This window comes from Saccopteryx bilineata, chromosome 12, assembly GCF_036850765.1.
Source record: "Saccopteryx bilineata isolate mSacBil1 chromosome 12, mSacBil1_pri_phased_curated, whole genome shotgun sequence".
Taxonomy (NCBI): Eukaryota; Metazoa; Chordata; class Mammalia; order Chiroptera; family Emballonuridae; genus Saccopteryx; species Saccopteryx bilineata.
The window spans coordinates 54,280,545-54,296,066 of record NC_089501.1 but is presented as its reverse complement, the minus strand read 5'-3'; the positions used below and the strand labels follow the sequence as shown (position 1 = coordinate 54,296,066).

The 15,522-nt window shown below is 47.0% G+C and overlaps 1 protein-coding gene across 2 annotated transcripts in view; it reads left to right on the top strand.

Moving 5' to 3' along the window:
• The window catches only part of PRKN (parkin RBR E3 ubiquitin protein ligase), a 1,041,656-nt gene that overhangs the window by 194,036 nt on the left and 832,098 nt on the right, over positions 1-15,522 (top strand). For both annotated transcript variants that reach the window (XM_066248240.1, XM_066248238.1), the window contains exon 2: positions 10,235-10,398. In XM_066248240.1, coding sequence (XP_066104337.1) covers positions 10,235-10,398 — 164 coding nt within the window. The remainder of the gene's footprint in view (positions 1-10,234; positions 10,399-15,522) is intronic.

Genomic DNA, 15,522 nt, shown 5'->3' with positions numbered 1-15,522 from the left:
TCGTAGGGGCTTCTGCTGGGACAAAGTCTCTTAGTTCTCTTTCACATTAACATGTCTTTATTCTGTCTTCATTCCTGGAAGATATTTTCATTGAATAAAGAATTCTATATTGCCAGTGTTTTTGCTTTTTTTTTTAAATTTCAGTTTTACCTCTGCAATTTCCATTTGGTTCTTTTTTTTATAATTTCCATTTTTCTGCTTATCTTTCTTGTCCTTCCATTCATTACAAGAATATTTTGTTTTACTCTCTTGAGCAGGGGTCGGGAACCTATGGCTCGCGAGCCAGATGTGGCTCTTTTGATGGCTGCATCTGGCTTGCAGACAAATCTTTAAAAAATATAATAATAACATAAAAATATAAAACATGCTCATGTATTACAATCCATTCATTTCCTACCACTCATGTTCATGGTTGCGGGTGGCTGGAGCCAATCACAGCTGTCCTCTGGGACAACACCAAATTTTCATTGGATAATGCGTAACGTACACGAGTTGTTGTATGATTCTCACGGAATTACATTTTAAAATATGGGGCGTTTATGGCTCTCTCAGCCAGAAAGGTTCCCGACCCCTGTTCTTAAGGATAGTACTACTGGCCATCTTAAAATTTTGCCTCTTTCCAGACTTAGAGGTACCTCAGGGGTTATTTTAGCTGATAGTCTGTTCTCTGAAAATGTGCTTTATTTTTCTGGTTCTTTCAAATGTTGGGCGACTTTGTAATTATATCCTGGACATTATGAATGTAATTTTTGGGAAGTCTGAATTCTCTTTCTCTGATGGCAGTTATTGCTTTTGTTTGTTTGTTTGTTTGTTTTATGAGGCAATTACTTTGGTTGGATTTGAACTGAAAAATGATCTATTCTTTGGACAGCAGATCTGGAATCAGTCCAGATATTATTTAAAAATAAGCTTTTATTTAGAGCAGCCTTAGCTTTAGAGAAAAGTTACAAAGATAGTACAGGGAGTTTTCTACCCCATCAAACAAGCTTCCTTGTTTTTAACGTCTTATATAATTATACTATATTTTTACAATTAAGGAACCAATGTTGATAATTATTATTAACTAAAGTCCAAACGTGACTCAGATTTTCTTTGTTTTCTTACCAATTGTCCTTTTTTTCTCATCCAGAATCCCACATCACTCTTGGTCATTACATAGACGTGTCCTTCGGCCGCTCTGGGTGGTGACAGCTCTTCAGACATACCTTGTCTTTGATTCCCCTGAAGGCTTGACATACTGGTCAGGTGCTTTATAGACTGTCCTTCAACTGGGTTTTGTCTGAAAATTTTTTCAAGACTACACAAGGGTTAAGTGTCTTTGAGAGGAGGACCTCAGAGGTAAAATGCCATTGTCATTCCATTGTGTCCAGAGTAGGCAGTCTCAGAATGACTTGCCGCTGTTGACGTTGACCTTGGTCATCTGGCCAAAGTGCTTCCCATAGATTTCTCTACTGTGGCATTCCTCTCGTCCATTCTTCCCGCACTGTGCTCTTTGGGAGGAAGTCACTCTGTGCTGGTTACACTGAAAGAGTGAGGAGTTACGGTCCCGTCCTTGAGCCAAGGTCTTTCTTCCGCCAAGAGACTCAGAGGAAGTGTGCGCCCTCCTGGGCAGCAGTCAGCCAGCGACAAGCAGGAACAGAATCTGGAGACTCCCTTCCTTGTTCTTGCCCTTCTGGGATTCCCCTCGCTTCTCAGAAGCAAGTTTCCCCGATGTGCTGTTTTGCTTCTTCACACTGGGCAGTCTGATGTCACCACAGGTCAGCGTGCCTGCATGTCACAGGGAGGGTCCCTGGCCGCGTGACGAAGTCTTTGGCAGCGGCTGGCAGGACTTGGCTTCTCCTGGCGTGCCCTCCCTGACAGAATGTTCCCTCCTTTGTTTGCTTTTCTGTGCCTTCGGGTATCTGCTTGTGTGTGACGTCCCGATAGTATAGCTGTTTGCTGCAGGGGAGTTGATCTGGTAACTTGTTAGTCCTTACAAAACACAACATGCCTGGCCTGTCTTCGATTCACACTGTGATGGGGGGAAGGGGGAGCGAAAGGGGCTTCCGGTCCTAGACAACTTAAAGACAGGAATTAAGAACATTGTAAGTTTATAAAGGACAATATCAGATAGCACAAAACAAAGCATTAAGTTATGTGGTGTAAATAATAGATTTTTAAAATACTAACAGTTAGTAATAACCCGGATCCTTGTAACAACCAAATAAGGTTAAATTGTGTATGCAGGGTCACTTCTTATTGAGCTGTGGTTCCAAAAATGCAACCTAATTCTGGGGGATAATTTCGTAATCTCCTCGTCCTGATGGTTAATCAAATGTTGTTTCCATGGCGCTGTTTCCTGCAGTTTCACTCAAGCAAAGCCATGTTCACTGCCCTCCTGTGCCACCTGAAAGATGGGCTGTCACATAGGGGGACGGGGAGGGGGACGCAGGGGAGAGGGAGGGGAGGGGGAGGGGGAGGGGGATGCAGGGGATGGGGAGGGGGACAGGGGAGGGGGTGGGGGAGGGGGATGCAGGGGATGGGGAGGGGGTGGGGAGGGGGACAGGGGAGGGGGATGGGGAGGGGGATGCAGGGGATGGGGAGGGGATGGGGAGGGGGACAGGGGAGGGGAAGGGGGAGGGGATGCAGGGGATGGGGAGGGGGTGGGGAGGGGGAGGGGGATGCAGGGGAGGGGGAGGGAGATGCAGGGGATGGGGAGGGGGTGGGAAGGGGAGGGGGATGCAGGGGAGGGGGATGCAGGGGAGGGGGATGCAGGGGAGGGGGAGGGGGAGCGGGAGGGGGACGCAGGGGGACAGGGAAGGGGACAGGGGAGGGGGAGGGGGACGCAGGGGAATGGGGAGGGGACAGGGGATGGGGAGGGGGACAGGGGAGGGGGAGGGGGACTAAAGGGGATGGGGAGGGGGTCATGGGCCAAGTATAAGAATTTTTTGTCAGGGACCTGGTTTCCTAACTCAGACCTGGCTGGGCTCAACTGAGACCACAGTTCTGCACTCGCTCTAAAAGGGGTTCACCGTCGCGGTGGGGGCCGCGTTCTCAGCTGAGGCCTGCGCCTCACGTTCCCAGGGAAGGGACGTTCGTGAGGGCCAGGAGAGTAACCCACAGTTTGGTCACAGTTTGAAGTGTCTAGAGGAGGACCTACGTAGCTGTTTTTTGTTGTCCTTTGTACCTTGTGCGTAGGAGGGGTTACTGTCCTTCCCGTTGCTCTTAGCTGCCTGCTTCCGTTTCCTCTGGGGTTTAGAAACGACTGTCAGACCAGACAGTGCCAGTGCCTATGACTCCTTGATCAGCAGTGTTGCATTTGCTGCATTTCAGTGACAATCAGCACAAAATAATGGCTGTCACTTAAAACAGCCACGCCCAATTTGGTAACTCACATTTATCTAGGTTGACAAAATTCTGTATGTTCATATGTGTGTATCAGCTATATCTATGTGAGCATATACATATAATAGTAATATATAGTTATTTCTTACACTTATATTAAGATGTCATAGATTAATTTATATCTACATGATATATACATATCACTACATAAACATTATTGTATATATTTCACTGGGGAACAAATTTTTTTTCATTTTCTGTTGCATGAAGTTGTAGAACTGTTTCTATATACTTCTGCATCACTGATTCCAAATCTAAAATCTGTTTTTTGGTGCATGCTCTATTTTTTATGCAATTTTAATTTCTTTTTGTTACAGTTAATGGTATGCATTGGCTTTTTTTTTTTTTTTTTTTTTATTTTTCTGAAGCTGGAAATGGGGAGAGACAGTCAGACAGACTCCCGCATGCGCCCGACCGGGATCCACCCGGCACACCCACCAGGGGCGACGCTCTGCCCACCAGGGGGCGATGCTCTGCCACGACCAGAGCCACTCTAGCGCCTGGGGCAGAGGCCAAGGAGCCATCCCCAGTGCCCGGGCCATCTTTGCTCCAATGGAGCCTTGGCTGCGGGAGGGGAAGAGAGAGACAGAGAGGAAGGAGGGGGGGTGGAGAAGCAAATGGGTGCTTCTCCTATGTGCCCTGGCCGGGAATCAAACCTGGGTCCCCCGTACGCCAGGCCAACGCTCTAGCATTGAGCCAACCGGCCAGGGCCACATTGGCTTTTAAATTGGAGTTAAAAGGCAAGGACTCTTAGATTGAACATAACCACAAGGCAATTAATGTTTTACAAACATCACTTTTATATAATTGTAGTTGTTTTTAAATGTAAAAAATTATTATCTGATAAAAACACCCTCTTATTTTGTCTTAAGATTGAATCATGGCTTCTTTGAGTAGGCATAATTATAAGAATAGTCCTGACACCTTCTATTATATACATATATGTGGCTGTTACACACTTCAACGTCAAAGGCGCAATATTTCATCATTTGTGACACATACATATATTGCCTATTTTCAAGTTCCCCTTGGCTATCAAGACAAGAATTGGGCTCCTCAGATTGTGTGTCATAATTGTGAGGAAATGCTTCGTGACTGGACAAAAGGAAAACACACAGGAATGCCTTTTGGTATTCCCATGGTTTGGCATGAACCTAAGGACCACAGAAGTGACTGTTATTTCTGTCTGATCCATACCAAGGGCATCAGCAAGAAAAAACGGCATATGATCGCATATCCTAATATTCCTTCAGCAATACGACCTATCCCACACTCTGAGACACTCCAGTTCCAGTTTTCAATGGTTTTATTTCCTCTAAGGACGAAGAAAGTGAACATGGTGATCAAGTGTATTTTGATAAGATGCATGAGGAAATGGTTGTAGAATCTGAAGGGTCTTCTTCTGATGCCAAGCAGTCATTAACCCCTCAGCAGTTTAGCCAACCTGAACTGAATGACTTAGTAAGAGATTTGGGCCTATCAAAGAAAGCAGCTGAGTTATTAGCCTCCAGGCTTCAAGAAAAAAATGCACTTCACCAGTCAGCCGAAGTATCCCATTTCAGGAAGTGTGAACAAATTTTTGTGTACTTTTTTTTTTAAGACACTTTGTTTACTGACATGATATCCGTAGTCTTCTCAGCCAGCTAGGTGTTACCACTTACAGTCCAACAGAATGGCGGCTATTTCTTGACAGCTCTAAACGGAGTCTGAAATGTGTTCTCCTACACAACAGTAATGTTTATGCAGCAGTTTCAATTGGTTATTCAACTCATCTGCGAGAAGATTATAATGACATAAAAATTGTCCTTGACTTTCTGAAGTATGAGGAGCATAACTGGATCATTTGTGTGGATCTTTTTTATTTTTTTATTTTTTTTATTTTTACAGAGACAGAGAGTCAGAGAGAGGGATAGATTAGGGACAGACAGACAGGAACGGAGAGAGATGAGAAGCATCAATCATCAGTTTTTGTTTTTTTGTTTTTTTTGTATTTTTCTGAAGCTGGAAACGGGGAGAGACAGTCAGACAGACTCCTGCATGCGCCCGACCGGGATCCACCCAGCTCGCCCACCAGGGGGCGATGCTCTGCCCTCTGGGGGGGGTCGCTCTGCGCGACCAGAGCCACTCTAGCGCCTGGGGCAGAGGCCAAGGAGCCATCCCCAGCGCCCGGGCCATCTTTGCTCCAATGGAGCCTTGACTGCGGGAGGGGAAGAGAGAAACAGAGAGGAAGGAGGGGGCGGGGTGGAGAAGCAAATGGGCACCTCTCCTATGTGCCCTGGCCGGGAATCGAACCAGGGTCCCCCGCACGCCAGGCCGACGCTCCACCGATGAGCCAACCGGCCAGGGCCAATCATCAGTTTTTTGTTGTGGCACCTTAGTTGTTCATTGATTGCTTTCTCATATGTGCCTTGACCGTGGGCCTTCAGCAGACTGAGTAACCCCTTGCTTGAGCCAGCAACCTTAGGTTCAAGCTGGTGAGCTTTGCTCAAACCAGGTGAGCCCTCACTCAAGCTGGCAACCTCGGGGTCTCGAACCTGGGTCCTCTGCATCCCAGTCCGATGCTCTATCCACTGCGCCACTACCTGGTTAGGCTTGTGTGTATCTTAAAATGGTAAATTTCCTGCTAGGACAACAAAGAGGTTTCACGAAGTATCCTTGCTTTCTGTGTTTGTGGGACAGCCAAGCCTGGGAGAAACACTGGACACAGAAGGAGTGGCCAAAACGTGAAGCTCTGGAAGTAGGGATGCAAAATATTGTGAATGAACCTGTAGTTAATCGAGACAGGATCATTTTTCCCCCCACTTCATATCAAACCTGGATTAATGAAGCAGTTTGTTCAGGCTTTGAATAGAGAAAGTGACTGCTTTCAACATATTATTTCTGCTTTTCCTGCCTTGTCTTTTGAGAAGATAAAAGCAGGTGTATTCAATGGACTTCAAATTCGAACCCTCATACGTGATGAAGAATTTGCCAGGAAGATGAATAAGGAGAAAGCAGCATGGCAGTCTTTTGTGGCAGTTACGAAGAACTTCCTTGGCAACAAAGAAGCAGAAAACTATGAACTTCCGTTTCAAAGGATGCTGTTGGCTTTCTGCGACATTGGATCTAACATAAGTGTTAAGATTCACTTCCTGAACAGTCACCTTGATAAGTGTCCTGAAAATCTTGGAGCTGTTAGTGATGAGCAGACTACTGCTGGAGCATCAGACGAGATTGTCCTCAACAGGTACACAAATGCAAGAGCTACAAACGCAAATTTTTGCCTCAATAGAATTTAAATAAGTTTTACGCAAATTTTATGATTAAAATAAGTGTTTTAATATGTTGTATTTTGAAATTGTATACAAATTCTGATGCAGTCATATCTTTTAGTGTATTTACTACATTCTGTAAATTACTATATTTTCACAAAGATGATGCCCAAGAAGACATTCTACTTCATTATGTTAAACAAAATGTTGAAAATTTTACAATAAAAAGAAAACCTAAAATCTCGAATTGGAGAAAAACTAATATCAGATTTGAGATCAGCACACTCGAATTAGGTACGAACAAGTGTTTTTGTGGATGCAACAAAAAATTTGTTCCCCAGTGTTATCTACACACTGAGTAGTTTTTGTTAACTTGGATACACACACACACACAGTACACACTTGTAGATATTTAAGTACACGCACATTTTGTTTTGTAATTATTTTAACTAATTTTAGTTTAAAAGTTTTCACTAGCCTAGTCTCATGATAAGTGCGTAAGATAAGTGCGGTTGACATTCAATGAGTGGGTCGAGGCATGAAGGCAGGCAGCTACGGTGGAAACTGCGCTTACCTCCTCCAGCGAGCATGCGCCTGTGCTTGTGGCAGGCTGCTTTTACCTTGTATGTGAGCGTTTCGAGGTCCCCGTATGAACGAGCAGAGTTCTTACGAGCCATTTCACAACGTGAGGCGGTAGGAGGTGGCCCTGGGGGTGGGTAGCCCCACGGACTCCTGTGATCGTCAGGGTGGGCTGAGGAAGAACAATGTGGGACAGTCGGGCTTTAAAATGAGATCATAAAGTGAAAATTGTGTTAAGTGAAGTTTTCCCGTGAAAACATACTGAATTGGCATTAACTACAATGCGGGCAGCACAGATACCTCGGCCCCGGGAGAACACCCAGATTCCACGGGAAAGAGTCCACACAGACCCCGGGCACTCTGGAATCAGTGGGTCCAGCCACGGGAGGAGTCCAGCAGGTGCCAATGAAACCACATGTCCTGTGTTACTGGGGACAACGTGGGGCACAGTGGCCGATGCCAGGAGAGAAACGGGGTATTAAAAAAACAAGACCCAACCGAACGTCTGTGAATGGTCAAAGGAAAGAGGAGACAGCGGTGATCGATTCGTTCCCTTTGTGGGGTTTTGACTTCTTAAAGTCTCCTCACACTATTCAAAAGTCAAGTTCAGAACTGGACGCACACCTCTGTCCCCCATCGGCTCTCACTGGCCCCAGGAGCACTGGTTGTCCCGTGGTCCCTGACCTGCGGATGCTGTGGGGAAACCTCGGGGCTTCCGGGACCCCCTCTGTCCCCTGCTTTCAGAGGTGCCCTGTGGCAGGTACTGAAAAGCGCATCAGCAGCGCCTCATCCCCGTCACTCTCTTCCCTCAGTTTTTTTTTATTTGGAACACTGCTGTCACCTCCAGCCCTTAGGCTTCCCGCATATTTGCCACGCTGGTGACAAGTGCCAGGCTTTTGCTCTGGCGCTGTCTCCCATGCCACCCGCTCCTGTTCTGGTGTCGTTCCTGTGTCCTCCGCTGTTCCCAGTTCTCTGCTCTCAGCTCCGCAGGGGAACTTTTGTCATGTTAACCGCAGGTCCTGCTGGCCTCCTGTGCGAGGACTCTGAGTTACCTCGCAAAGCCTACTGGCTGCCCTGTTTCTCTGGTACCCGAAGGCAGAGGGGCTGTGGCTGCTCTCCTGAGAGTGCTCCAGGCAGCCTGCGGTCATGGGAATGGAAGGGGGAGTGGAATGTGGATTCTGATGCCACTGCAAAGGAGCTGATGTCCTTGGAAAAGCGAGTCCAGTTGTGTGGACCTCCCTTTTCTGTTCTGTCTCGTAAGGACAATGACACTGACCTCACCAGCTCAGTGAGAAGCTCAGAAACGGCGACGGAAGGGATGGCTTCAGCCACATCACAAGCGCAGGATGGTTCTTGGCATTTAGTTATTATTTGGTTAGAGTTATGATCCAGTGGACAGCTCAAATTTTAACTAAGACGCAGTGGCACTAATGCGATGTTGAAATGTGGCACCGCACTCAGGGATACAGCCTGGCCCCGAGCAGTTTGTAATCTTTTCTAGGAGGTAAAATGTGCATCCCCAACATCCAAGGCTACCGTGTGATGATTGCAAAGACTCTGAGCAGACACCCTCCCTGCTGGTTTAGAGGTGGGACATTAGGAGACTAGGGCTGGAGAGATGGTGACCGTGGTTACCCCAGGCCGCGGCACTGCTCAGGGGCCCGTGGGGACTGGTGCATGGGCCCGCCTGGCTGCAGGGTGGACTGGTGACCTCTGTGCATTACTGCTTCCCTGAGAAAGTGTGGCAGTGCCTTAAGCTAATGTCACCGGAGCCCTGAGGAGGGGAGCTCAGCCCCCAGGGGCTGGCAGTGAGTGGCATCTTGGAGGAGGTCACATCCGAGATAGGTCACGGAGATGAGCCAGCCTTCGTAGGGTGCCGTGATGGAAGGCGTGGCATGAATAAAGGCAAGAGGTGGCCCCGTGGTTTTCTGCATGGTTTTCTGAACGGTTAGCAGCATACATATGGGGCTAGCCGGGAAATGCTGGGATATAGGTTTGTGCCGGATGAGAGGGGCTGGCGTTCTCTCCCCGTGGGACCGTGCGAGGCGTTAAGAATCGGAGCACTACACAATGGTCCACACTCGGGACTGCTCTGCAGAATGGTCTGGGACCGTCTGGAAGTAAGGAGAGTGTATCAAGACTTCAGCTGGGAGGCCATCATAAACACCTGGTGAAGGTTTCATGGGCGAGGTGACGGGAATGGAAAGGAAGGACGATGGGAGAGCCACTGGAGACGTGGCCATGGCAGTGAGGAGAGGCATGCTGGGGCTCCATCGGGGTCCCCGGGAACGGAGAGGTCCCAGTACGAGAAGTGCTGTCACCAGTTTCAAAAGAAAAGGCAGCTGTGTACACTAATATGGCCCAGTGGAGTCGCGCAGGGCCACCTGCGCCTAGGGCTGCCAGACACCCACCCCCAGGGGGGTCTTTACCCGGCTTTACACAATGGCTAGAATTGTTTCCATGGCTACAGAGCAGGTCCTTCAGTAACTTTGTTTTGTGGAAATGTGATGAGATGCCATAGAAACTTCCCTCTGTTTGTATCAATTAGCCGATAGTGAACCTGGTTTCAGTGCCCATCATTTTTGCTTAGAGTCACAGAACCTACCCACGACAAGTGAGGACTCACTGTCTCATGAGTGCTAACACAACGTGCTCGAGTTTCATCAAGAGGGGCTCTGTCAAGGGAGCGTGTTTGTAAGGGCCGTCGGGGGCGTGTCTCATTGATAAACTCAGGGGACTCTGACAATTGCTGTCAAGCAACTGTCTGCTCGAGTCCCTGTTCCCCAGGACAGATGTCAAAGGGAGCGTGCGATTTTGTTTGCGGGTCACAGCCTAAGGTAACATGGGAACTCCATTTTTCTCCAAGTGCTACCCTATAGGATTAAGTTGTAAGTGACAGAAAATGCGTGTCCTTCCCGGAATAACGGGGGAGGGGGAGGTCTGTGGGAGATGCTGCTGTTACCACTGAGGGGCTTTGAGTAATGCTCCCTTTCTCTCTCCCTCCCGATTCTCTCGGCCAGTGTTTGTGAGGTTCAACTCCAGCCACGGATTCCCAGTGGAGGTGGATTCTGCCACCAGCATCTTCCAGCTCAAGGAGGCGGTTGCTAAGCGACAGGGGGTTCCAGCTGACCAGCTGCGAGTGATTTTCGCAGGGAAGGAGCTCAGGAACGACTGGGTGGTGCAGGTGAGTGTCCCTCGGAGGGCTCTTCCGGGCTGCCGCTGGCTCCACTGCTCATGCGGCCGCGCTGCCGGGCTGACATTCATGCCTGAGATCTAATAGAATAAATAGTGCCTGGGGATTCCGTGAACTTTACTCCACACCGCTTCATTAATTCTGACCTTCTTAATTATGCATTGAAACAGCAAGCGGAAGGATTGGAAGAACAACCCTGAGAGAGGAGGGAGAGAGAGAGAAAAGGAGGGAGAGAGAGAGAGAACACACAGGCTGGGCTTAGTGGATACATGTTTACTGACTACGGGAGCAGCAAGGCACGATTTCGGTGTCTGTTCAATTTCTACCTTACTTATTCCATTTGAATCCTAATGAGGAAGGCTTCAAATAAATCCTTCCAAATCAGGCTGCTCACTCCCGGTGCGGTGAGGGATTTGTAACCCAAGTGTGACCCCTGGAGGACAGTGGAACCTGCGCGCTGGGGCTCACAGAGGGTGCAGGGCTCAGGGCCCGTGCGCAGCAGGCCTGGGGAGTTCCCCCCCCCCACTTGTTCTGAAGCTGCTGGTACAGCACAGGGGAAGTCCACCTTTCTTCTTAACTTTGCATGCCTCAGCTGCATGGCTCCCGACACCAGGAAGGCCCCACACCCCTTTCACTCTGTCAGTGTCACCCAGAACAGTGTTTCTCTGGGAAGTGGGAGAACTTGTTAGGAGACTAAGGCACTGTGTTGTCACCTCTACGCGGAGACTGTTATCTGTTGGGGACAGATGCAGCCAGCAAATACCATTCAGCAGGGACTGGAGTTGTTCTTCGCGGGGGACAGGAAAGAAAGCTTCCTGAGGGTGGGCCAGGGGATGCTGAGGACCCAGCAGGCTCCTTCCCCCGCTTCCTCAGCCCATGCCCATGGGGGCTCCCGCTGACAGCTGGGGGGCTGCCTTGTGGCGGGCACTGCATGTCCTTGTGAGGACCTGTCCCTTCCTCCTCTCCTGGGTGTATTAAGTGCCCTGTGGACTGCTTTCAGAACTCCAGTACACAAAAGAAGCTATAGAAATGCAAATCGCCCCCCTTTCCAGGGCTCTTCCTGCTGCTGGCCAGGCACCTGCTCATTGTGAGCAAAGTGCTGTGCTTGGCTTTTAGGCGATTGGTTTTTATAAGGGAACTGCCTGTGTTTAAAAAGTGTTTTGATTTTTTATTTTTATTTCAGTCAACTAAAAAGCTTTTACTGTACCTGACAACCTCTAAATCCAAGAAAGGTTTTCTTCACAAATAAAGGATTTTAAAGCACCTCCTTGGAACAAAATGTTTCCTGTTACCACGAGTTTTGGATTTTCAGGTTCTAAAGCACCTCATCCCCCGACACCAGTCGGGCCGATAGGTCAGACGAATTGCTACAGACGATCGGTTTTCACAAACATATGTGTGTACAATATTTATTGATTTAGAGTATTTTGGCAAACACTTCCAATGAGGGATCCCAGCGGCAGGCAAAACTCATCACTGCTTTTGTGGAGACAGCTCGTTATGTAGGGGTTTTAAAGCAGAAGGATTAGCCTGAGCCATCGGTTGCAGCTATATATTAGCAATTTCCAGTAGCTGTAGCACAAGGACATGGTAACTGGCCAATGAAAACGGAAACGTAAATATCGTTCTGTTGCGACGGTGGAGCAAACAGGCCTCGGTGGAAGTCACAGAGAAAGACTTCCTGGGTGAATCGGAGCTCGAGTGGGACTCCAGAGAGGAACAGTGACTGTGGGGCGTGCTGGGGAGAGTGTGGGTCCCTCTTCTGCTGGAACTAGAGGTGCCGCGGAGGACTAGGCGAGAAGGGAACTTGGAGCTGGGGTCCCAGGGTCTGGACTGGCCAGGCACTGAGTTTCGTGTGTGGAGAGCTAGAGGAGTAGCAGTGTGCTCTGAGGGAGCTGGGAAGCAGAGCCCCTGTGACTGTGGGGAGCATGCCTGACTCCTCACGTGGTGATGCCAGCAGGAGGCGTGTCCAGCAGGAGAGGTGTGGGCGTGTCCGGCAGGAGGCAAGTGGGCGTGTCCAGCAGGGGAGGTGTGGGCGTGTCCAGTAGGAGAGGTGTGGGTGTGTCAGGCAGGAGGCAAGTGGGCGTGTCCAGCAGGAGAGGTGTGGGCGTGTCCAGCAGGGGAGGTGTGGGCGTGTCCAGCAGGAGAGGTGTGGGCGTGTCCAACAGGAGGTATGTGGGCGTGTCTAGCAGGAGAGGTGTGGGCGTGTCCGGCAGACAGTTGAGGACTTAGGTGTGGAGCTTAGGGGCTCACTTGAGTCACATGGATCGATACTTTTTCTTTGGAAAGAGCTCTTGTCAGCTCATGCAGCTGAGCATCCGTGGCCCACACTGAAGGTGACCTACATGGATATGGTAGGTCACCTTCAGCGATTCACTCATTTACAGAGCAGGAAAAGCAGTAAGGGGACACCATCCACCCCCCACCCCCACCCCAGGACTCTGGAGAGGGTGTGGTAGAAGAGGAAAGTACTGGTAAAGGAACATATAGAAAACCGGACAGGCGGAAGAGCAGGGCCTGGGGACTTGGTGGCAGTAGTGGTGGCCTGGTCGCCTTCAGGAGTGCAGTCCAGGACCCTGGCTGGTGAAGGCCGGTCTGCAGGGCCCCCAAGGGCCAGGGCTGTGTAATGAGCGAGGGCGGAGCACTAGAGGGTGTCCCCGAGCCCCTGGTCTGCACTGCTAGGCAAAACAAATTTTTTAATGTTTATTTTATTCATTTAGAAAGAGAAGAAGAGAGAGAGAGAGAGGAACATAGGTCTGTTCCTGTATGTGCCCTGACTGGGGATTAACCCACAACCTCCATTTTACAGAACAATGCTCTAAATGACTATTTAGACTGTATCTTATGTACTCGGGAAATGTAGCCTCTCTGTGTCAGAGTATTCATTTGCGAAACAGGAAGTACCTACTCCATTGGAATTTTGTAAGGGCTAAATTGGTTAATTTCTATAAAGCTCTTAGAACAGAACATGATATAGAATAAACACTCTTCAGCAGTTTTCGACCTTTTTCATCTTGTGGAACACACAAACTAATTACTAAAATTCTGCAGCACACCAAAAACAATATTTTTTGTCGATCTAACAAAAAACAGGTATAATTTTGATTCATTCACACCAGACAGTTACTGTTGTGTTGGCTGTTGTCGTTTTTTTTATCTGCTAACCTCAGGGAAAAGAGGTCAGCGCCTCTGACTAAGTAGTCAGGTGTTGCATGTTTTAAAACCTCTTGCAGCACAGGGGTTGAGAATTGCAGTGCTATGTAAATGTTAGCATTTGTTATCGTCGTCATCATGACTGTCATTATCATTGGGCACTTACTCCAGAGTCTGAGAGATCACCTTAAAGACCACCTCATCCTGGATCATACAAAAATTAAAGAGTTAAGGCAATGACAGCATACATATTTTGCTAAGGAGACATATATATGTGTATTTGTACGTATGTGTGCTTGTGTGTTTGTATAATATTTATATAGTTTCACTAAAAACAACTCTGTGGAGTTTATAAATAAATATTTAGCTCTTAGACATGCAGGGTTTACTTACCTTAAGACAGGTGGAACTTGAATTGAGTAAGCTTAAAAACATTTTATACAATTCCTCTGGACAAATTCTGTACAAATAAAAACCTATCGTTGCTTTGTTCAGCAGAGATTCATTATGGTGTTATTGTTTTTAAATTATTCTTATATAGTGGTTACTTGCTATACTCTGTATCTACTAGGAGCAAATTGGAAAGAGTTATATACTTTTTCCTACTTCATAAACAATGCTTCTTTGCATGTTTTTTAACATTCAAAAAATTAATATTTTACACCTACCAGTATGAAATATAAAACATTAATCTTTGACATATTATTTATAATAGTTTGATAATTTTTATTTATAAAGAGTTCTTGTTAATTCATGCAACCAGATATTTAGGCTCCATTCAAATAATGGATCACTCTTTCTTCTAGCCCCCCAACTCTGAAATCTCTTCTATGTAATTTTAAACTTATTATTCAGAACTACACAAGGAAAATGGCTTATAATATAGTGGTATATTCCAAAATTGATAATCTTTGCAATTAGATGGTTAAAATGACTAAGACCTCAGTATTTATATAAGATTTTGTTTGAACATAATTCATTGTATTCATATAAGCTGTGTTAGTATTGATGTCATTACTATCAATATAGGTTTATTAGCTAATATATTTGTTACTCAGCGTTCTCCAGATAAACAGAACCAATAGGATAATCATATATATATGACAGGTAGGTAGGTAGGTTGGTAGAGAGATAGTTAGGTAGATTAATTGATTGATTGATGTAAGGAATGGTCTCACACATGGAGGCTGACAAATCCCAAGATCTGCAGTTCACAAGCTTAGTTCCTGTCTGAGTCCGAAGGCCTGAGACCTGGTAGCGGTGAGGGGGTCACTCAGTCTATAGGCTGATAGGCATGAGACCTACGAATTGCTATTTCAGCTGAAGACCAAAGGTCGGGGGAAAAACCAGCGTCCTGACTAGAATGCTATTGGGCAGGAGGAATTTCTTCTTATGTGGGAGGGTCAGCCTTTTTGTTCAGGCCTTCAATGGACTGGAGGGGTCCCACCCATATTGGTGGGAACCATCAGATTTACTCAGTCTCCTGATTCAAATGTTATCTCATCCAAAACACCCTCACAAGCTCTGCTAGACCAAGGTGTGACTCAAGGTTTGGGCACATATCCAGTCAAGTTAACACAAAACATTAACCAGCACAGCCAGGACATGGCAACGTTGTTATATATCTATTAATGCTATAGGGAAGTTGCTCTATTTGTGTTCTTTTTGTATTAATAAATTAGACTTACAAAACGGAAAATAAAATATGACTGACACAAATTTTTGCTTTATAAAAGGATTCATCCAGTCAGGTGCTCATAAATTCCTTGCAACAAATAGTCAATTTTATGATGTTTAAAATGTACATACACAGTGGGAGGCCATCATTCCATAAAACAGGTCATTCTGCAGTAAGTATGAAAGGGCAGTAGTTTATTACCCTCATTCCTTTAAGCTTTAGACATGACAAGATCTGAGTTCAGAAGACCAAAGACATTGAGAATTTAGTAGCTTGGGTTGTAA